Below are 17803 nucleotides of genomic sequence, written 5' to 3'. Positions count from 1 at the left end.
ACTTAACATCTCATAATAATGAGAAACTTTCTCGTAATAATGACTTAACATCTCATAATAATGAGAAACTTTCTCGTAATAATGAGAAACTTCTAGGCATGCGCAAAGCAGTGGAGCAGTGACACGCTAGCGACATCCGCTGGTCAAATGCGATAACTCCGCAACCATGGCACGTTCTGCAAAAGTGTAATCTATAATATCATTAAATAAATAACATTATTGATAAATTATCAGTAGCCTATGAGACGGGATATAGTCGTTTATTCATTTGTATTTTTGTGTATGAACAAGCAGAAACACAGAGTGGTGATCCATGGATTCAAACAGATGGAGGAATGATAAGACATCACACACCTACATATCCAAGTCTGTTAAAGAACGCTTCACCTGGAAAGCTGTCTTTTGCATACATTCTAATGAGTCATAAACATCTTAAAAGGTGTTTTCTGTAGGAATATCACTGGAATGAAGGTTTATGACTGGGCAAGTGCTTTAGGACCCGGTTTATATTAGAAAAGCTTTCCAGCGCCTTGTCTAGGCAAACCTGCACATCAAATAGCCTAGACTCATCCGCGAAATACGTGTTAACGTTAACACATAAACCCACACATTTTATGAAGACGTTTTACTTAAACTTAACGAATACATGTCATATTCCTTCGTAATTCTGATAGTTTTGTAAGCCGTCGCGTTCATGCAACAGTTTCCACCGTTACCACGGAAACCACTTTGCGTTCCACCTTCTCGTGCGCATGGAAAAGTATTGAAGATATAGGCCTACTAATAATTTATAATAACTGATGTTATTTAATGATAATATAGATAGACTGCACTTTGTAGATTACTTTAACGAAAACAACTGTTTTGCATAACGTGCCATGTTTGCTGTTCTCGCATTTACGAGACCAGCGGATGTCGCTAGCGTGCCACGCCCTTCTGCTCCGCTGCTCTGCGCATGCTTAGAAGTTTCTCATTATTATGAGAAAGTTTCTCGTTATTATGAGAAACTAAGTCATTATTACGAGAAAGTTTCTCATTATTATGAGAAACTAAGTCATTATTATAAGAAAGTTTCTCATTATTATGAGATACTAAGTCATAATTATGAGAAAGTTTCTCATTATTACGAGAAAGTTTCTCGTTATTATGAGAAACTAAGTCATTATTACGAGAAAGTTTCTCATTATTATGACATAGTAAATCATTATTATGAGAAAGTTTCTCATTATTATGACATAGTAAGTCATTATTACGAGAAAGTTTCTCATTATTATGACATAGTAAGTCATTATTACGAGAAAGTTTCTCATTATTATGAGAAACTAAGTCATTATTACGAGAAAGTTTCTCGTTATTATGAGAAACTAAGTCATTATTACTAGAAAGTTTCTCATTATTATGAGATACTAAGTCATTATTACGAGAAACTTTCTCAATATAATGAGATACTAAGTCATAATTATGAGAAAGTTTCTCATTATTATGACTTACAGAATTATATTGTTTTACTCAATTGTGGCGGAAACGGGCTTCCATAGAAACGGGCTTCCATACAAACGAACTTACCGATCGGCGAGATTTGCTGCTTGAAGTCGGAGGAGGAGTTGAATACAGAACACTGAAGCCGTACACTTTCTGCTGCCCATAGTAATGTGCAAACTTTGCTGTCTTTATTACAGATGAAGCTGTTTATGTCAGTATTTGTGAAATAAACGCACGTTTCCGACATTTACGTGCAGAAAAAAACTTTTCATTTAATGTTTAATGTACTACGTATTTCAGTGCCTGTATGTACAATGAAGATCAACATAAGCTTATTCTTTTTAAATATCAAAAAGTTACGGAAGCCCTAAACGGCCATGGATTATTATTTTTTTCTATCTTGTTTTGTCTTGATCACGACTTAATTTTCTCGTGATCTCGAGATAACAAAAGTTGTATAAATCATGCGCTCTTATATCTTGTGGATATTTCAGCAAAATGTTTATTCACTTAATAATAAAGTTTACAATAAATAAATACATATAGGTTAATCAATCACTGTTCAATAAATGTAGGCTACGCTAAACATTTTATTTGTGTAATTAACATGTTTAATGATCAACAGAGCATTCAACATCTCAAGCGCAGCCAGAGTATACCTTCAGAAAGATGCCAGAATATTCTATAATTCTATAAATTATTCGATTAAACCCACTTTATTTTCCTCATTCGTTTGAAATAAAATTATATTACATAATGTGTTTGTTATTTTTATTCGTCATGTAGGATAGGCTGTGATATCATTAAACTGTCTTCCTCCAGTTTCCATTAAAAAGAGGTGCAATACTCCAGATTTCCAAAAAACAAAACTTTAATCCAGTTGATATAGGCTAAAACAATCTTGGGATGCTGTTTGAGAAGAGTGTTTATGTATGTGTGTTGTTTCCAACAAAGAAATGTAGAAAATAGGTTACACACTATCACTGAATTAGATGACATAGGCTATAAATCATATTTCTTATCAATATACATTGAGTGAGTGAAACGAACACTGAAACTGCGATGATTAAAATGGCGTCTTAAAGATACACAATAAGGTGCAAACTATAGTGACATCAAAATTAGTTTTAATAAGCAATAACTTTAGTATCACACCGAACTATTGCGGTCCTGAAACTGTGGTGAGTCATGCACTAGTCAGAACGATAACAGATACACTTTTAAGCAAAATAATCATATTCAAGCATTTAACAGTTAAGTTAATTACTTAACGCACACAATACTGCACAAAATAAAGCGATCACGAAGACTTTCTCTGTCCGAAACTCGTACAATCTGGGCCAATATGAACTAATACAGTAAAGTGGAAATTTACTGCACATCATCAGTTATATTTGGTAATATACTGACACCTGTTGGCACATTTGTGTAATTTACAGTAGATATTAAGTCGTGAAAACAACTTTTGTTATCTCGAGATCACGAGAAAATTAAGTCGTGATCACGAGAAAACAAGATAGAAAAAAAAAAAATCCATGGCCGTTTAGGGCTTCCGTAAAAAGTCTATTATTTCAGTTTTATTTCGATAAATATGACATACATAAATTGTGTTTAATATAATACTATTTCTACATGAAGACTGCTAATGTTGTAAAAACTGACTCCTGTACATGGTATTTTTATTAGTAAAAAAACAAAGTCATCATTCGTCTCTTTATTGTAGAACAAGACTTTTTGTATTCGACATACAAAAATATACAGAGGATTTACAACAGTACTCATTGTTATAGCAGCATTAAATGAACACATACTTTCATTTTGTATTTTCAATACACTTCTTACAAATTATACAATCTTAATATATTGCACCAGTTCAGTTTACACTGGTATGATGTAAAATGATCTAAAATCTTCCCACCATTAATTCTTCGGAGTATTATATGTGGATGTGCTACTTTCAGAGCGAAGGTAAGACGGAACAACAGATCCACTGCTTTGCGGATAGGCGGAAGTTAACTGCCGTCATTGTGAAAAGGGCCTGTTAGTAATGCAAAGAGAGTTTATTTTGGCTGTACAGCAGCTCTAAAAGAAAATAGTGTCATTGTTCCATTGCAAAGATCATCAATTATTACATAAATTAGTTATTTTCATCTATAAAGCAGTGATGTCATCATCCAGCTCAGTTCAGTTCTCATCCAATAGTGTCAGTGCAGTCAGATCAATAATATTGTATATTACTGACTTTGTCCACATCACAGGCAATGTTGTCTCTTGCCAGGCAAAGGAAAAACCCTCTGGTGTGCCGGATCCAGCCTTGACAACATTCTCCACACCTTGCTATTCCTCATCCTCATTCTCTTCCTCCTCGTCCACCACCTCTTACACAAACTCTTCCTCCTCTACTTTTCAGATTGTTTCAATCCATTGTTCATATCAACATTCAGTGCACCTGTGTCACCTGTGCACTCTGAACTGGCCTATATTTCGTACAGTTGGTTTAATCACATCATTAGAAACAAGTGGGAACAATTTTGAGTCGTTGTGTGTAAAGGATGACAACTGTGTTGTAGTTGTTTAACTTTTGCTTGCCTGTGTTTAGTGTTTTGAAACGTAAGTGCATCACAGTGAGAAATGTTTTAATGAGTGAGAATGTGTTTAGAGTTTTGCAAAAAGAATGCATGAGATTTGCACAGAGTGTCTAACTACCTGAACTTGTTTAAGGTTTTGCAGAAAAAGTGATTTATTCGACAAACTGGTTTAGACTATTGAGAATTTGGTTCAGAGAATGGGGTTTAGTGTCTTAGCAATTGTGAAAAACTGTAACGCTGGAGCTGGCATTTATGTCTCAAACTCAAGTTCCTGGGTTTTTTTTTTTTTTTTTTTTTAGCATTACTGCAGTCCACTGTGTCCAGACTCTAGATCATTTACAAGATAAGGTTCCTTCTCCTTCAGCAGTCTGTAGAATTCTGCTTTTACAGAAGCTCCTCCTGAGTCAAGAGCATCCAACAAGAGTCTTGTTTTCTCCTGTCTTGTTTCTGCAACACTAACTTTACTGTAAATTTCATCTGGAATCATGTCTTTAGTCCTCAGACCATCAGCAATTGCCATCACAGATGAAACTCTCTTAATGAGTTCATCTCTGTGTTTGTTCACAAAACTAGATTCTGATTGAAACAAATAAACAAAAAAAGTTACTTTCCAGATTTGTGATTAGATAGATAGATAGATAGATAGATAGATAGATAGATAATACCTGTGAGCCTTTTGTGAGCAGGAGGGTCTGCATCTTTACCTGATGTTATAAGAAATAAAGACATACAGTAAATGCAACTTTAATGTATATAAACAATGACAGTTAACTAAGTGTTATACATCAATAAAGACTTCACAGATCATACTGAATTTAGTACATTGAGTTAAATAACATACTTATTAAGATGGGTTTAATTTATATTAATCACCTAGTAACTGTCCAACTTAATTTTATAAAGCATTGTTGATTACAATGAAAAATTCTGGAGCAGGATTTACTTGGAAAAACCTAGGAAAGTGTTTGCTAAAACCTTTTTTTCTGTATTTGCAACTTCAGAAAATAAATTGTGAAAGATTCAATCTTTCATATAACTTTAATTTTGTAAAAAGTGTTACAATGTGTTAAAAAAAAGTTACAATACTAGCAACATCTGTCACTCATGTCATTCATTACCTGTGAGAGGGATTCGTCGTGGAACCCACACTTCCTTTCCTTCAGTTTTATCCAAAAGACTCAGCTTGACCTCCTCAATGTTGACATTCACAAACACTTCAAATGTGGGATGATAGTTTGGACCAAAATTACACTCAAACGTATCAGTCTGAAAAAAGAACAGCAATATGAAGACGAAAGACAAAACAACTAAAATCACAGAAAAGAACTACAGCGTTAATCTATTACACAAATTAGTCATGATGCAAAATATGCTAAAATCAACTAGAAATAAAAAAATATATATCAAGGAAAATATCTACTCTTCAATGACATTTTAGTGATATTAATTACAAATCTAACTGACATGTTTATGCAACCTGACACGACGTTACCTCCGGTTGCACTGTAGATCCCTCTGGTTGACAACAGACTGTATTCTGTTCCCGGAGTAAGAGAACATTTTGAACTGGTTTTAATGTGGGTACTCTCCATGTGCTGGTCCTTGACCTTGAGGGAGGAAAAGCCTGTGAATTTTTAGACATGAAAGCCAGAGGTAACAGAAAAATGGTTCCTTCCAATATCTTGAGAAAAGCATCCTCACAAAATGACTAAATAGTTCAGTGTCCTCTCACTTAAGAGATTTACACTGCAGTCATCTCAAGTATGTATTTTATATGTTCAAAAGCAAATCTGAGTAATGCGTGTCTCTCATTAGGGAAATTTGATACAAGACATTTTCACAGAAATACAGTTTTTATTAGTATTATGCAATTATTTGCTTTCATTTGAACAAAAAATAATGATACCTCTGACAGTGGGACATTCCACGGTAGCAAATGGACATCCAGTATGTTTTCTCCCTGTCTCAAAGTTATCGGACGCAGAAAGACAAGCACTTGGGCAAAAACAGGAGAAGGAGGAAAGATCATCCTTTTTAAGTTCCCAAAGATGGAGAGATCTCTGATGTCAATCATCACATGAGTTTCAGTGACTTGGAGAGGCTGCATTATTGCTATATTATCACCAGTTAAATGTGCTACAGCCAAACTGTCCTTGTTTTCCTCTGTAAAACACATAAGAATGATAGATTATAATACTTTAATTATTATATTTTCATATTATTATACAGATGTTTTTTCTAACAAAGCTGATTATTTAAACCCTAAAATTGTGAGATTATCATTATATGCATACTTCATATTTTGGATGTAGAAATAAACATACCAAAAATTTCACAGTGTGGAAGGTGCAGTCTTGAGATTGAACCATGAAAACAGTCAATGTTGTACAAGGGTCCTGCAGGCTGCATCTGACCCAAACCATCTAACAGACGAGGATCCCATGAGACAGTTTTATAGAGCACCTCCCCTTCACCCTCCATCACAAACACAAGGTTGGTCAGACTGCAACGAAACTGACCAGCATGTGGACACACAAACCTGGAGGACAGAACATTTTCATTTTATTAAATTACAAATGACCTGCGTCTTTTATTATGTGATAATAGATCATTTAAGAAAACAGATTTGGGATGTGTGAATCAGGATTTTAGAAAAATTCTTGCAAACAAATCCAAATTACAGCAGAAATTTCCCAGGCAAGAAGTCCAGAATATTGAAGCAAAAGAATTCAATAAACAACACGCAGGCAAAAACAATAGAACAGAACAATCAGACAGGAATATGCGCAAAAGTGAATAAATGCTGGATATTATGTTAATTGACGGATGATAATAATAAAGCAGTCGTATGTGAGGATGTGATAGTACAAATGCTAACAAGTGTTGCAATAATAAACATTTTAAGTCATCTTAACTTAGATGAAATTTAACCTTATTTTCTTACAGTTTCCACTAAAACAACATAATTGTTCAATACCTGTATGTATTCTTGTGTTTGTCCTCATCATCTTCTGGAACATGGTCAGGTGTGAACACTTCTGCATCATCTGAAGACTGAAGAAGAAAAGAATGATCCTCTTATTCTGATTTTGAGTAAGAAAGAAAGAATACATGACATCTGCTACTCACTGATTGTCCTGAAGGTGATTCAGCTCCTAATGAAGAGTAAGACACAAATGCATTTATCAGTAGACTTTATGAGTTACTTCAAGATTTATAAGAAAATTAATCGACAGACAATGTCTGGAAAGTTACTGCACTAGAGAGAGGCAATAAAGATGAGACAACACAATCACAGTTTATATTTACAGTGGGTACGGAAAGTATTCAGACCCCCTTCAATTTTTCACTCTTTGTTATATTGCAGCCATTTGCTAAAATCATTTAAGTTCATTTTTTTTCCTCATTAATGTACACACAGCACCCCATATTGACAGAAAAACACAGAATTGTTGACATTTTTGCAGATTTATTAAAAAAGAAAAACTGAAATATCACATGGTCCTAAGTATTCAGACCCTTTGCTCAGTATTTAGTAGAAGCACCCTTTTGATCTAATACAGCCATGAGACTTTTTGGGAAAGATGCAACAGTTCTGTCAGGTCCTCAGTCAGTCCTCTCCAGTTCTGTCAGGTTGGATGGTAAACGTTGGTGGACAGCCATTTTTAGGTCTCTCCAGAGATGCTCAATTGGGTTTAAGTCAGGGCTCTGGCTGGGTCATTCAAGAACAGTCACGGAGTTGTTGTGAAGCCACTCCTTCGTTATTTTAGCTGTGTGCTTAGGGTCATTGTCTTGTTGGAAGGTAAACCTTCGGCCCAGTCTGAGGTCCTGAGCACTCTGGAGAAGGTTTTCGTCCAGGATATCCCTGTACTTGGCCGCATTCATCTTTCCCTCGATTGCAACCAGTCGTCCTGTCCCTGCAGCTGAAAAACACCCCCACAGCATGATGCTGCCACCACCATGCTTCACTGTTGGGACTGTATTGGACAGGTGATGAGCAGTGCCTGGTTTTCTCCACACATACCGCTTAGAATTAAGGCCAAAAAGTTCTATCTTGGTCTCATCAGACCAGAGAATCTTATTTCTCACCATCTTTAGCAAACTCCATGCGGGCTTTCATGTGTCTTGCACTGAGGAGAGGCTTCCGTCGGGCCACTCTGCCATAAAGCCCCGACTGGTGGAGGGCTGCAGTGATGGTTGACTTTCTACAACTTTCTCCCATCTCCCGACTGCATCTCTGGAGCTCAACCACAGTGATCTTTGGGTTCTTCTTTACCTCTCTCACCAAGGCTCCTCTCCCCCGATAGCTCAGCTCTAGGAAGGGTTCTGGTCGTCCCAAAGGTCTTCCATTTAAGAATTATGGAGGCCACTGTGCTCTTAGGAACCTTAAGTGCAGCAGAAATTTTTTTGTTAACCTTGGCCAGATCTGTGCCTTGCCACAATTCTGTCTCTGAGCTCTTCAGGCAGTTCCTTTGGCCTCATGATTCTCATTTGCTCTGACATGCACTGTGAGCTGTAAGGTCTTATATAGACAGGTGTGTGGCTTTCCTAATCAAGTCCAATCAGTATAATCAAACACAGCTGGACTCAAATGAAGGTGTAGAACCATCTCAAGGATGATCAGAAGAAATGGACAGCACCTGAGTTAAATATATGAGTGTCACAGCAAAGGGTCTGAATACTTAGGACCATGTGATATTTCAGTTTTTGTTTTTTAATAAATCTGCAAAAATGTCAACAATTCTGTGTTTTTCTGTCAATATGGGGTGCTGTGTGTACATTAATGAGGAAAAAAATGAACTTAAATGATTTTAGCAAATGGCTGCAGTATAACAAAGAGTGAAAAATTTAAGGGGGTCTGAATACTTTCCGTACCCACTGTATCTAACCATAAAGTTTGCTTAAAGTGTTTGTTATTAAACTCTGTTGCTGAAAACCAAGCCATGTAATAATGTAAACTGAATAATAATAATAATACTGAGAGCAAAATTAAAAATTGACAAGCACCAAATGACTGGATGTAGGTGTTAGACCTGTCAGCTGCGGATGCCATTATGTACTAGCAGATGGCAGCCTTTACTGTCACCATAGATAGACTCTTTTTTTTTTTTTTTTTTTTAAATGGCAAAATACTTTATAACAAGTCCATGAGTATACATGGACAATAAATGATAATACATAAATCAAGAACAATACATAAATAACAAAAATAATACAGGGAAAAATAAACAAATAAGTAAAAAACAAAACACACAAAAAAGCAACATGAGCCAAAGGGAGAAAAATTATATAACATTAAACATTGAAACCAATTTTTGACTTTTGAATGATTTTTTGTTTTTAAACCCAGACAAAATATAAGAATTATAATCAGCCAGAAAAATTGACCATAGTGGGTTCTTACCCAAACATTTGCATTTGTGAATAAAAAATTTGCCAAGTGTTATAAAAAGATTAACAATGTATTGAATGCCAGAGTTAGAGTTATGATAAAAGGAAATAATAACAAAGGTGTTAATGCAGATTCTTGTTTTGTCTGAGAGATCCATAACTCATTCCAAAAAAGACGTACAATTGTCCCTTCTATGTCACAGAAAGTACATTTTTTTCTCAATATTTTGAATATACTTAAGTACACTATTACAAATATAGCATCTATGTAATATTTTAAATATGACTTATTTTACCTTGTTTATAAACAAGATAAAACTGAGTATTGCCATCTATCAACTGACTAACAAAAAGAATGTTATTGACATCTCTCAAATAATGATTTATTTCTGTTGTAACGGTGGCGGGCCCAAATAAGATTCAAATTAGCAGTCTTTATGTAGTTTGGGCGGCAGACAAGCTCAAACTTGTCAAATAATAGTTTTTTTTTTGTTTGTTTGTTTGTTTTTCCCGAATAGCTTAATAATCCACCGATTACAAACATACATCAGAGTCCCACACAAAAAAAGTTCAGTTTCACAGTTGTATTTTCACTAAAATATTGGGGAGTGGGGGGGTGGGGGGGCTGGGAGGGGAATGTTTTTTGTTTTTTTTTATCAGAAGGAGTTGTTTAAGGGCTGTAGTAAAACAGGAATTCACCTGAACAGCTCACTCGCACTCGTCAGCCAAAAAGACAAATTTGCTCTGCAGCCAGCCTCCAAAGGTGCGACTAGTGGCACTTCGGTGATCGCCCCGGCAACTCGTGTCCACTTTAGCAGTCCCGCCTGGCCCAAACACAGCAGCGATATCAGTCTCGCCAACTAGGTGGTTGTCTCAGGTAACCTGCTTCTCTCTTTTTCTTTTACACCCTATTTTTCCCTCTTACAACTCCTCCTTATATACGCATTTCCTTACGCATTTCCTACTTCCGGATAATTTCATTTCCTCCTCCATCCGGCCACACAGCATAAAAAAAACATCTGTTTTCCCATACTGCCACACTGTAAGTAATATTCTGATTGTTCCAAATAAAACAAGGATGAGGTGAAAAATCAGTAGTAACCATTATAATTAAGCCTGTTGGTGAAATTTTGCTAATTTAATGGGTAATTTAGCAAGTGAGAAGGGGCACTGTAACAAAAAAAAAAAAAAAAAAAATCAATACCTCCAATTTTCTTAAAAACACATGGTTAAAGGGTAAAGTCAACAACACCAAGATCTCCATCACTAATCTCATTTCTTAGAACCTCCTTTTTCACTTTTTGCAATTTATTTTTCCATATGATATTCTAGATCAAAAAAAGTTGTTGTGCTCTCAGTTGGAAAAATTCTCTTTGCCTTCAGGTGTGTAGAACCAAAAAAGATATACTTGAGCAAAACAAAAAAATGGCTGACCGCACACTGAATCCAAAAAAGACAATAAAGTGCAAAGTGCAAGTGAGTTAAAAACAGAGGAGCATGAGCAGACGTTTCTGCAGATTGCTATCCTCAGTGCTCAAAATGCAACAAACAATCACCCTCTTTCTAGAAAGACAAGCAATTCAAAGCCATCAGCTGAATCCAATTATCACAATCATCAATTAACACCAATAACAATCAATTATCACTGCAAGAGAGTCTGAAAAGTAACAAACATAATACAAACTATATGAAATATACATTTAAAGTAATGAAAATAACAATAATAATGTTACAGAAAATTACAAAAAACAAGAAAGTTCAAGTTCTACATTCATGCCATCAGGAAATAAAGATTTAAGCTTAATCAATCCACCAGGATGGCCTATAGTAGCCGGTAACAATAGTCTGACTGAACCACTCTTGAATTTTGTTGATTTTGTTCTGAGACCGTTAGTCACATCTCTTCCTAGTTATCTGAGAGATACTGCAGATTTCCTCCAATGTCTATCAACTATTCAAAATGTTGAGCAGGATGCTATACTGGCAACTATGGATGTGACTTCACTATATACCAATATTCCACATCATGAAGGCCTATTGGCCCTTAAACATTTTCTTGATTTACGTGTGGAAGATGATGCCCTTCCGTCTAAATTTATCATTGAAATGGATGAAATGGTTCTCACTAAGAATTATTTCCTATTTGATATAGGAACCACCTAGTAACATCATAGCAACCACCCAGGTTACCAATAGCAACTGCCTAGCAACTGCCCAGAACACCCTAGCAACCGCCTAGCAACACATTAGCAACCACCCCAAGTACCTTAGCAACTGCCTAGCAACCGCCTAGCAACCACCCAGAACACCATAGCAACTGCCTAGCAACCACCCAGAACACCCTAGCAACACCCTAGCAACTGCCTAGCAACCGCTCAGAACACCTTAGCAACTGCCTAGCAACACCCTAGCAACCGAGTGCCGAATTTTGCCACTGCAAGCACCATTCACATTTTCTTCAGGAAATGTAATTCTAGTTATTATTATTATTTTACAATTGTGCGCATACACTGCGTCTGCACTATTTCTCTGTTCGCTCGTTTGACAAGCTTTCGCTCACGTCTGTGTAGGAGCCTCCCACAAGCACAGCATGCACGCAATTTGCATGTTTTGATTGGTTGTCTAGGAATGTTGCAATGCGCTAAATGGCTGTGAGGGAGAGCGGACGCGCCAGACTCCGGAGTGTGGTGATCTTCAAATCGTGCCGCCACCGCTGTTCAAGCTAAGATCAGGCAAAAAGTAAACAGTAAGGGAAAACAATTCCTCATAAATTTCTTTACAAAGAGACCAAGTGATAACTTATATTGTTCGAGCGAGGCGACGGTGACCTATATGCCGCTGTTTATGTCGTGTAAATAGATGCTTGCTGAACGGGAGTCTGCATTTTCCTACATAATGAGAAACAACTTGTTTCTAAGCCTGTAATAAACGCTCTTATCGTACTCTAAACACCGAAGTACACGAAAAGTGTGTGACGAATCTTTAGAGATAAATTGTAAATATGGAAAACTATATGTAAACGATGTTTGAGTGGATCTTGCGTTAAAATATTAATATGAGCAAACTTGGTCATATAATTTTAAGATAGTGTGATGATAAAAACATTAAACACTCACAAAATTTATCAAAAGATCCAGGCTGCTATTGTTTACAAATCCAACACACTTTTAACATTTTACAGAAATGACAAAAATTATTTAAAATGTATAAAAATTGGCCATCTCAATAACAGTCGTGAAAGATTAAAGTAATATCACAAGTGCCATTATTTCTACCATCTATACTATTCAGCAGCTATTCTTAAACTATACACGTGTTATGATAGCATAGATATCAGACATGAAGCCTAATATATGGCTATATGGCTATAATTTCAATCCTGTGTTCATCATGCTTGTAGAGGTACCTACACTGTTAAATAGTTTATAAAGATTGTAATGTTTTGGAATACAAGGCACACAGTCTGTTGATAAAACACAATCCCAATTAAATATTGTTAAACTGTCACTATGTCTAAAAACACACCTCCAGCATTCACTGTAAAATTGCCTATGAATACAGAGATAATTGAAGACCACTGTAATTAGAAATGGAGTTTAACAATAGAAGCCATCATCTCAATTTCACACTTAATTAAAATGTCAAATAAACCTAAACTCAGCTTTAAACACATTTTTGACTTTGTATTGGCATAGTTGTCAATAGCAATAGAAAAACAGCATTCTCTTGCAACAAACCAACAAATGATGCTTTCTGCAAAATGACTGACAAAGTCAAGGTCTTCTGATTGGCTAACAAAGAATCTGAACTTTTTTTCAGTTTAAAGAGTCTAGCACTTTTCACAGAGACAAGAGTGATATTTCAGGACACCGAATTCAGTGACATCAGTTTTCTGCACGTCATTCCACAGAACATCACTTACAGCACCTTTATGAAAGTCAAGGGGTTGTTCAAGATTTGCTTACTTTTGCTCTCAATATTTTCTGTCTTTGTCTTCAACTGTGAAGCTGTGAAACTCTTCCTGTCACGCTCAATCAACACTGACTTCCTCCAGCTAAATGAAAAAACAATGAACACAGAATATAGTAAAAAAAAATATTTTTAAAGAGAAATTTTGTAGTTCAGTAATGTCAGCTGCTACGTTACAAAATGCAAAGAAATGGCGTACTTACACAGTCAGGGTCCAACCTGTCTGTGTCAGTGATTCCCTCAGGGTCTGTATAATCTTTAATGGAATAAATGAAACTGTTGCATTTATCCTGGAAAAAAAAAAACTACAAAGCTGCATTTGTGTTTCTGAAAACAACTTAAAATAAGTTTAATATCCACAAGCATAAACAAAATCCATTTAAAGAGCAGATCTTTCTGTTACCTGAGTTCGTTCAGACTGGGAAAGGCCTGGACAAGGGAGAGGATTGTGACATTCCATCTGACAGTCCATCTGTCTGTCTGCATATGGACTTTCTTTAAACCAGACACAGACTGCAGGACATCCAGAGGGAAGAATTCATCCACTGATGAAACTGGAGAGCTATAAAAAGAAAAAAGCAGATGTTATTTGCACACCAGTATATAGTGTACATATAATAACATATAATATAATGACATATACTGTAGACATTTAGCATGTATACTAATTTATACCACGATCTGTCTGATTATTGTGATGGGCTGGTGTGCATTCAAACTGTTGACCACGCACACAGAAACATTCAGCAGCACAGAAAACTGTCAACACTGTCCCGTGACATTTATTAAAGGGATAGTTCACCCAAACCCAAAAAATAAGACCCCCAAAAATTTATGTCATCATTTACTCATCCTCACATTGTTCCAAACCTGTATGAGTTTGTTTCTTTCTTCTGCTGAACACAAAAGATGATATTTTGAAGACTAACCAAACATTTGCTGATCCCCATTGACTTCCATAGTATTGTCACACGTTGCTCCAATGAAGATGAAGATAAATACAAAAATCAAACAAGGTTTATTTAGAAGACTCAAAGATAATCCAAAAGTGTAACAGAGTGTCTTAACACAAGCAATACCAGACCACTGAAGAGTGCAATGGCAGCAACTTAAATACATGGTAAACAAACTGAATGTCCATGAAAATTAAAACAAACTGAACATAACTGTGACAAGTATGGAGAAAAAAATATATAGACTATATAAGTCAATTGACTGCCACAGACTGCCACAGTCACCATCTGTCTCACCTTCCCTGGACTCCACTTCCCAGCATCCCTCTGGTTCCTCACCTGCACTCAGTCACCAATCACCTGCACCTGCAAGCCATCCACTCATCAAACACACACTATAAAGACTCTCGCTCCCTGCACCACAGTGTCTGGTCTCGTCAATTCTCTGTTGTCAGTGTCCGTGCCTCTGTTTAAATAAACATCTGTTGATCACTTACCTGTCTGCCTCTGTCTGTGTGCCTGACAGAAGACCAGACCCTATGCAGAGCACCACGGATTCTGGCGGGGATCGACCATATGATCCATCTGCCACTTCTCATACTGTGCCCGCTAACCGTCTGCTCACCCTGTTCCAGGATGACCGCCTGATTGAGGACTACGTTAAGGAGTTCCTCGAACTTTCTCATTTAGTGTCCTGGAACGATGACACCCTGAAGACCGTCTTTTGGGGTGGGTTAGACGACCATCTGTACCAGCAGGTCCCAGCGGCAGCAACAACATGTTCCCTGGCACAGTATGTTGATTATGTGCTGTGGTTGAGTGGTTCTTCCCTCACAGTCGGTTGATGAAGACAGCACCGCCACTCAACCACAGTCACCCTCATCCATGCCTGTCACCATGATCTCCACGCCTGAACCTCCAGTCTTCCCTCGAGATACTGACCTGATAACCAAAGTAAGAGACCCTTTCCTTTCTGTTCGAACTACCTTAATGAAGTTCCCTGTTCGCCAGTCCCCATCTCCAGAGTCCCTTCCTAAGATTTCCACCAGTCCAGAGTCCCTTATTAAGATGGACGCAGCCATGCCTGAGCTCTCGGTCAAGAAGGCGACTCTCTCCTTCGTCCCGAGTCCAGAGGCGACTCTCTCCTTCGTCCCGAGTCCAGAGGCGACTCTCTCCTTCGTCACGAGTCCTATGATGGCTCCAGCTCCAAGCCCAGAGGACTTTATTGTACCTACCATGGCGTTAGCATTTGTGTGTCTGGGCAACACACACATCGGCACCATTTCCCGAGCCTGCTCCAGTCCCCGAGCCCACTCCAGGCTCCGATCCAGGCTCCGCTCCAGCCCACGAGCCCGTTCAAGAGTCTTTTCTAGCCCAAACACCCAGAGTCTCGAGCCTGACATCAATGGGGACCAGAAACTGTTTGGTTACCCATATTCTTTCAAATATCATCTTTTGTGTTCAGCAGAAGAAAGAAATTTGAGAGTGAGTAAATGTTGACAGAAATTTCATTTTTGGGTGAACTATCCCTTTAACTAAAACATTATTTCTTAGTACAACAAATATTTCTTAGCAACGAGGTGTTTGTTTTTTTGTTTTTTTTTAAGTAATTAAACTCATGGCTTCACTATTAGATACACTGCAAAAACACAGGTAATTCACACATGCACAAAATTTACTTTTTACAGACCTTGGTGATCTGTGGAGTTTCTGTAGGAAGACTCTCCAGTTGACAGTGGAAATCTCTTGCCGTAAACAGGTCAGAGTTAATTCTGAGATTAACGATGATGGTCTTGTTTTTGAGAAGCAAACACAGAGCCTAAAATAGTCACAGAAGTAAAGTTTGGAGCTGAGACTTTTTTATTTTTTATAAATTATATAAATTAAGCTGGCATTTTTTTATTAGAGTTTTTTTACGTGATATCTTCATTTTCAACTGATGCAATAATCTCTTGGCAGAAGCTTTTGGTCGTTTTCTTGAGAGATTTCAATCCTTTTTGATTCTGTATTCTGCCAATTACAATAAAGACATTATATTATAAGTACCTTACTAAAAAAAAGTAATGAACTCTATGCAAGGTAACTTTTGTCTCCTAATACACTAATACAGTAACATATGGTGCAGCGAAAGATAAACATTTCACAAATTTCTGATATCCATTGTTGTGTAAGACAGGAAGCTGTCATTTCATTTAGCTACAGCAGAGTAGAGAAGTTAACAAGTCTCTGACTACTCATACTTTATCTTATTTGTATAGTAAAATGACAGTTAATTTTACAGCGACTGCATTGCCAAATATGGGGGTAATTGTCAAAGAATGACTGAAAATTAAAATTCTTTGACACGGCAATCCTATATTTAACCATGGAATAGTGTGAGCCAAAAAAATGGGAATATTTTGTGTACTTTCTTGTTGTTTTTGATAAACATCAGGTAACGAGAGATCAGTGTAAGGGAGACACATGATGATTTGACATGGCACTGAAATATTAAATAAATATTAAATGTTAAAGTTAAATGTTAATGTTATCGATCATTTATCTTGTACACGTCACAGAGCTGTTTTCTACTTCTGACACATGAACCAAAACCGACACCAGAAGCACAGGCACTGGTTGAGATTTTAGCAGAAATGTGTGGGCTGTGTTCCTTGCATAGAGCCCATAGCAGTAATAGATATTACTTAAAGGAACACGCCACTATTTTTGAAAATAGGCAAATTTTCCAACTCCCCTAGAGTTAAACAGTTGAGTTTTACCGTTTTTGAATCCATTCAGCCGATCTCCGGGACTGGCGATAGCACTTTTAGCATAGCTTAGCATAGATCATTGAATCTGATTAGACCGTTAGCATCTCGCTCAAAAATGACCAAAGAGTTTCGATATTTTTCATATTTAAAACTTGACTCTTCTGTAGTTACATTGTGTACTAAGACCGACGGAAAATGAAAAGTTGCGATTTTCTAGGCCGATCTATACTCTCATTCTGGCGTAATAATCAAGGAACTTTGCTGCCGTACCATGCAGTGGAGGTTCTACATTGAATTACACCCTGGATGAGACCCCCTTCTCACACAGCTTCTGTGCACGGCACCTTCTCAGCAAGCAGGGGCGCAATTTGCCAATTCCCCACACAGTGAAATGATAGATAATAGAAAACTGCTTTGCAGCGGCGACGCAGAGGATTTTTATTTTTTATTTTTTTAACTGCTCGTGCCGCCCCCCGTGTATCATGAAAAAATGCCGCTCCGGGCAGCTGCCCGGTTCGCCTGTGCCAAAAACCGCTACTGGTACCATGGGTGCAGCAGGCGTTTTGAATGGATTCGAAAACGGTAAAACTCAACTGTTTAACTCTAGGGGAGTTGGAAAATTAGCCTATTTTCAAAAATAGTGGCGTGTTCCTTTTAAAGCTGCAGTTCG

General features: G+C 37.1%; 1 protein-coding gene across 30 annotated transcripts in view; it reads right to left on the bottom strand.

The window, feature by feature from the left end:
- Positions 1 to 3181: 3181 nt before the first annotated feature.
- The window catches only part of LOC127495079 (NACHT, LRR and PYD domains-containing protein 1 homolog), a 50288-nt gene continuing 35666 nt past the window's right edge, over positions 3182 to 17803 (bottom strand). For 13 of the 30 annotated variants that reach the window (XM_051861496.1, XM_051861504.1, XM_051861556.1 and 10 more), the window contains 13 exons: positions 16301 to 16393; positions 16074 to 16202; positions 13834 to 13992; positions 13634 to 13720; positions 13427 to 13515; positions 7200 to 7225; positions 7048 to 7124; positions 6395 to 6609; positions 5977 to 6233; positions 5563 to 5694; positions 5189 to 5336; positions 4736 to 4774; positions 3182 to 4646 (listed from right to left, as the gene is read on the bottom strand). In XM_051861496.1, the coding sequence (XP_051717456.1) occupies positions 4372 to 4646; positions 4736 to 4774; positions 5189 to 5336; positions 5563 to 5694; positions 5977 to 6233; positions 6395 to 6609; positions 7048 to 7124; positions 7200 to 7225; positions 13427 to 13515; positions 13634 to 13720; positions 13834 to 13992; positions 16074 to 16202; positions 16301 to 16393 (1726 nt within the window). In that variant the 3' untranslated portion in view covers positions 3182 to 4371. The other 17 variants (XM_051861677.1, XM_051861698.1, XM_051861688.1 and 14 more) reach the window with 16 other exon arrangements.

The sequence above is a fragment of the Ctenopharyngodon idella genome, chromosome 2 (assembly GCF_019924925.1).
Source record: "Ctenopharyngodon idella isolate HZGC_01 chromosome 2, HZGC01, whole genome shotgun sequence".
Classification (NCBI taxonomy): domain Eukaryota; kingdom Metazoa; phylum Chordata; class Actinopteri; order Cypriniformes; family Xenocyprididae; genus Ctenopharyngodon; species Ctenopharyngodon idella.
Note: the sequence above shows the minus strand (reverse complement) of the source record. Positions and strands in the feature narration are given on the sequence as shown.